This window comes from Nanorana parkeri, unplaced genomic scaffold (assembly GCF_000935625.1).
Source record: "Nanorana parkeri isolate BGI_ZX_2015 unplaced genomic scaffold, ASM93562v1 scaffold729, whole genome shotgun sequence".
Classification (NCBI taxonomy): domain Eukaryota; kingdom Metazoa; phylum Chordata; class Amphibia; order Anura; family Dicroglossidae; genus Nanorana; species Nanorana parkeri.
In genome coordinates, this window is record NW_017306997.1 from 141,460 (window position 1) to 147,459 (window position 6,000).

A 6,000-nucleotide genomic window follows, 5' to 3' on the forward strand; every position below is an offset into this window, starting at 1 on the left:
CAGAATAACGGTTTCTGTGCAGAGTTCAGAGGATGATTTATCTATATCAGTGTGGCGTTTGGTAAGGCAGTATCGGGAGAGGTATTTACTTTCTTTATTTACAGGGGAACTCTTTTTGGGCAATTTCATTTTAGCAACAGGGTTTCTTTAAAAAATACTCTGTCACCTTACTATGCAGGTCAAGGTGAAAGCGTCTATGGAAAGGCATCCCCGGCCAACATATACTCACCTTATCTGTGTTCCCTCGCAGCTCCTTGCTGTTCTGCAGACAGAGCTGAAATTGGTTGTGTCAAGGAGAGTGGATGTCCCTCCCCTAGTGATCTGACAGTGCTAGGCCCAGGCACTGTTAAAGGGGAGCAGGTCGCATGTAAAAGTGCTCGGTATTATCGCCTTCCCTGGACGAGCAAGTAGCTGCATGGGAGTGGTGGTAAGGTTAGTAAAAGAGTTCAAGGAGCCCTTTCCAGAGACCTAGGCAAGGTGACAGTGTCTCATTAAGATAGTAGTGAGGGCATATTCAGATATTATTGCAGTGTGCATGTAAACGTACAGTAATTCTTGATATGGCTTTTACATGTTTACATGCTTGCTCCCCTCAAATTGTGTTATTGTATTAGAGAGATTTATAGATTGGCCACTAGAGGGCACTCAGTGCAATCAATGTGTTGCTCTTCTTGTAGGTAACTGGTACTGGGAGAAATACAAAAAACTCCATTACTTCTAAATATACTGGCCTTCTCAATGAGTACATATGCTATTTATTATAACTGACTGTACAGCATGTTGGTGCTCTATGAATGAAGGACAATAAAAATATACTCTTGTCATAAAACACACAATGGATCATTTTTCAGTTTGGCACCACTTATGGTTTATTTGCTCACCACATGTACTGGGATGCCTAGTGGTGGTGGTGGAGATTGCTGTTTTGACTCATTATAATTCTGACCCTTCTCTCCTATCTCTTTATCTCACCCAGTCCCAGGAGGAGGTGTGTGATCTTCTTCATGCAGCACCATTCCAGAACATCTTACCGCGAGTTTACATTAAAGGTGCGTCTGACCCGAACTGCTCTACCAATCCAAACATCTCATGCTCGCTCTGCTAACTTCTTATCTTGTCTCGCCATTTAGAAGGTGAACGTCTGGAGGTGAGGATGAAACGACTAGAGGCAAAGTACGCTCCGCTGCATCTAGTCCCACTGATTGAGAGACTGGGCACCCCACAGGTAGGCTATGGGCGTTCTGTTTAAAGGCATAGTCCTTCCAAAACTGCTACTTCAACTTTGAGACGGCACCAGTGGGCTGAATTCTTGTCATATGGTAGACACCAGTGGTGAAATTGTCCTGCTATTGGCTGTGTCTGCTCCTCTCTTGAGGACTCAAGTGTCCCTCCCAGGCTCCCAGCTGAATTCACCATCATATATTGGTTACATAATGTAAGATCCAGGAAAAACATCATCATTTGGCTTTTTAAAATGCTGTAATAGTTAGGTGACCTGGAGGTTTCTGATACCTAAAGGTGACCTATTATGACTGTTTCCAGTCTGTGAACAGTCAGATTGTCATCTGATTCAGTCTAAAACATTCATATCATAAAACACTTATGTGCCTTATATGTGTGGGTGTAATGTAACAAACCAGTGACCTATTGTTACTTAAAAGTTGCAGAGAGGAATCCATGTTGCTAGAGACAGAGATGTCTAAAACTATGATTTCATTTTAAAGCAAAACTCCAGACAAATAGATAAATGCACCCTTGGTACGTTGCATGAGAATGAAATGAAGAATTAATAAGCAATGATAGAGAAAGCTGTGCGGAGACTTTTTTGGATATAAATATTGCGTCGTGGAGCCCCGGAGTCCCAGCACGCTGCTTGAGGTGCGGTCGAGACATAATGTTCAACAGGGACTGGTTAATTACAACCTTACAACTGTTTTGCCTGGTTTGTTATTCAATGCAGCCAGTATTGAGATTTACATAACCCAGGCAGCCGGACAGGAGACACATTTTTTGGTTCAGTAATGCAGCATGTATTCTCTCAGCCCACAGACTGTTCACAGGACAATAAATCCTTTGCGTCACCTCCGTCCAGTTTGCAGGAGGTGATCTAGGAAAGCTGAAACAGGAAGTCATAGTGTAATCATCTTGGCCGCTTCTCTGGAGTTTTGGTTATGGAACAGAAAGTGCAAAAAATAATAAATACTTTCTCAATCATTTCTAGAATGTAGAGTATAGTGTAACCTCATATAAAAGATAACACAATATTCACCATTTTTCTTTCAGCAAATTGCTATAGCCCGGGAGGGAGACCTTCTGACCAAGGAGCGTCTGTGCTGTGGTCTCTCCATGTTTGAAGTCATCCTGACTCGGATCCGCAGCTACCTGCAGGATCCTATCTGGCGTGGTCCTCCCCCCACCAATGGAGTGATGCATGTAGATGAGTGTATGGAGTTTCATCGACTATGGAGCGCCATGCAGTTTGTTTACTCTATTCCGGTGGGGACCAATGAATTCACTGCAGAGTGAGTATCTGATATCTCCATGAAAATTGCAAGTAGTAGGTTGTCTTGTCTTTTAAACACTGTAGCCAGAATGATAGTATTAGGATTGTTTAGAAAAAAAATAAATAGAAAAGATAAACTTTAGTTTTTTTATACCTCTTATGACAAGTTGTGTTCTCTTGTTTCTTTTCTGTCCTGTCCCATGCTTCCCACCGCAGGCAGTGCTTTGGAGATGGTTTAAATTGGGCTGGTTGTGCCATTATTGTGCTGCTGGGACAGCAGCGTCGTTTCGACCTCTTCGACTTTTGTTATCACCTCCTGAAGGTCCAAAGACAGGATGGAAAAGATGAAATCATAAAAAATGTGGTGAGTGTCGCTGACTGATGAGACTCGGTATATCAGCATTAATAGTTCCTGATGACAGGGCAGGACACCATCTGAGCTTCATTCATTCTGCTGAATGGTGCCCAACACAAAAAGGACATGGCCACAGGCAGAGCTCCTGAGTATCAGAGGCCTCGTAGATGAAAGAGCGACTAGTGTTGGAGTATGCTCAATGAAGGATGATAGGGAAGGAAGGCACATATGGTAAAAGTTAGGTTGTGGAATACTCATGCAGTCAGAGTACTGGGTGATATTAATTGATAGGTATATTTTCAGATTAAAGGGTAAATCTAATGTTTTAATTGTTATACATTTACATTGATACTGGCTGCACCTATGGCACGGATTTTGCAGAGATTCTGGACTTTCTTAAAAAACTGTTTTTACTCTTTCCAATTGTCCAGTGAAAAACCCAAATCTACAGAGAGGGAAATAGATTTCCCTTCAAACACACATTCATATTATTCACATCAAAGCTGTAGATTAAACCTGTTAAAACGAGTAGATGTAGCCTGGAGTGCTATGCATTGGTTCCAATTGGTATGAAATATCCATAATTCAATATTTCAGAATTATTTGAGTTAAAAGGATGTTTAAAATATATTTTTAGTCAGGATAATAAACACATTTAATACATTTTACATTGTCTTTAAAGCTGAAGGCCACAAAGATTTTTGTTTAAAGTAGAACTATGGTCAGAGTGAAATACACTCAATCCCGTAGTTAGAGCAGACGTGTGATACTGCAGGTGTCACAGGTAGGCTCTATAGATCGAGAATTAAGCGATAAATGAACTGCTAATATGCTCCCACAGGGATTGCTCCCTCCCCTCTCCCTTCCTCCAGCGTTGACTGGGGAAACGGAGAGGGGAGGGGGCGGGCCAGAGAGGCAGAGACAGCTGTCAATCAGGTAGTGGGGTGGATCTTGACAATATTGTTGGGATCCTTCCCAGCTGCAGCACTGTCAGCATATAGCAGGCAATAGCCTGCTATATGCTGAGAACTAACTCCAAAAAAGGTTTGCCCATAGTTCTCTTTTAAATATATTCCTCAATACCCACAATGGATTATAAATCCACTTTGTGTGCACCAAATGCCTATGCAAACGCAGATATTACCTAGTATAAGTGGCAGTGACATAATCACTGTGCTGTATGCAGCCTGTGTAGAGAGCAGAGTTGTGGAAGGGACCCATCAGGCCACACCCACTCTGCCTGCAGAAAACTACAGGAGAGGGCAGAGACCAGACCAGTGACTCTGCACAATGAGAGAGAGCAGCAGTGACTGGTCTTTATTACAGGAAGCTCCTACACTGATGAAAAGTTTCACACTGGATTACTGCACCGATCTGGGGGAAATACACAAAGCACTCCGATAACACACTTGCCTCTTGTATTTAGACAGTATTTGCTTATCTCAGAGTTCAGGTTTATGGTAAGCTTAATAGACTTTGTAACTGCAACGGGACAGCAGCACTCCCTGGACAGCGTTTCCAGTTTACCAAATGATTTTCCTTGCTGGTGTTGGAGTTTGTGGTCTCTTAGCATTCACTAACCAACTATCCTGTCTCTGATCACCCCTCCAGCCACTGAAGAAAATGGCCGATCGCATCCGGAAATATCAGATCCTAAACAACGAGATCTTTGCAGTCCTCAACAAATATATGAAAGCTGTAGAGAGCGACAGTTCCACGGTAGAACACGTACGGTGCTTCCAACCTCCCATTCACCAATCACTGGCCACCACCTGCTGAGAGGGGTAGAGCACAGACCAAACTTCCGGACAATATCGACAAATCCCGTAACATTTTGGTGCATGTTCGTCCTGTTTTCACGGTACACCTACATGACGCTATAGAAGCAGCGGGACTGTACAGGATGTAGCCATGTAAAGAGGTGTGGCCTGATTTCCACTCTTGTCACCGTCTGTGGTGACAGATTCTTCATTATGACATCATTGGCAAGGTCTTATGAAGTCTGGTGAAAGCAGGGCGGTATTAATAGCTTCATATTGGTTTGATCCAACTTTTAAGTATTTTTATGATGTAAAACAGACATTTCTAGGTTATTACCGGCTATTGGTCAGTGTGGTCACCGGGGATTTGTTTGATCAATCTATTTATTGTGATGCTGTACAGTGTTGTGGTAATCTCATCTGCTTAAAGACTATCTTGCCAATAAGTCAACTTCTACATGTTAACGATCGGTTTATTTTGTTTGAGTGGCCAACGATCTGACCAACTTTGTCCCTTTAAAGGAAAACTCCGTGTAGTGCTCTACATTTATATAGAGCGGAGGGTGATTAGGCAGCTTGCTGTGTTCAGATACTTACCTACAGGGTCCTACTGCAAAGTTTGTTTGCCAGCTCAACTCCACCCGGCCCCCCCAACCCTTACTGATCAGAAGGTTTTCAGACGTAAAACTGGCCATATGTCGTTCACAAAATTCATTTTCAGAATGTTTGTTTGATTTTCTAATAGTGAATGGGGTCAGATTTCAATTGTAGTGACGAAAAAAATCAAAGGCGCAGCATGGAACATTTTAACAGCAAATGTGGTTTTCATTCAGGAAACTCCATTCATTTCCAAAATCAAATTTTAAAACCAAATGACATTTTGAACAACATTTGTCAAGTCTGATTACATTATCGAATGTTCTGATTTTTCATATGAACATTTGTACAAAGAAATCTACCAGTGTATGGTCAAGGGTTGATGCTGCCATATACATGATAATAAAAACAGCAGCAGCAAAATGTTATAACCTCACACATTAAAATCTGATTGTACAACCTTCTTCAGATCTACCAACAACTATGTAGTACAAGGGCCCTTCCGATTGACTAGAAATTGATCGGCTAGTTTAGCTGGGTCCTCGTATTACATAGTTTGGCAAATACAATCATTTAATTAAATGATTGTACCAATTTTATCAATTATTGTATTTATAAGATTGTAAAATCCCAAAGAGAACCAGTCACAACTGAGCCCATCAAAAGAATGTTCATGCTTAAGCGTATATAATTGTGCAGCCGTCATTTCAGGAGATCTAAGTTCTCAATTTTCAGAAGATTTAAAGATTTCACTGATGGGTTTTTTTTTGTCTTAGGACAACTCT

General features: G+C 41.7%; 1 protein-coding gene across 4 annotated transcripts in view; it reads left to right on the forward strand.

Moving 5' to 3' along the window:
* The window catches only part of CYFIP2 (cytoplasmic FMR1 interacting protein 2), a 40,831-nt gene extending 36,177 nt beyond the window's left edge, over nucleotides 1-4,654 (forward strand). For all 4 annotated transcript variants that reach the window (XM_018564134.1, XM_018564137.1, XM_018564135.1 and 1 more), the window contains 5 exons: nucleotides 977-1,049; nucleotides 1,131-1,225; nucleotides 2,284-2,522; nucleotides 2,720-2,867; nucleotides 4,470-4,654. In XM_018564134.1, coding sequence (XP_018419636.1) covers nucleotides 977-1,049; nucleotides 1,131-1,225; nucleotides 2,284-2,522; nucleotides 2,720-2,867; nucleotides 4,470-4,637 — 723 coding nt within the window. In that variant the 3' untranslated portion in view covers nucleotides 4,638-4,654. The remainder of the gene's footprint in view (nucleotides 1-976; nucleotides 1,050-1,130; nucleotides 1,226-2,283; nucleotides 2,523-2,719; nucleotides 2,868-4,469) is intronic.
* The last annotated feature ends 1,346 nt before the right edge of the window (nucleotides 4,655-6,000 follow it).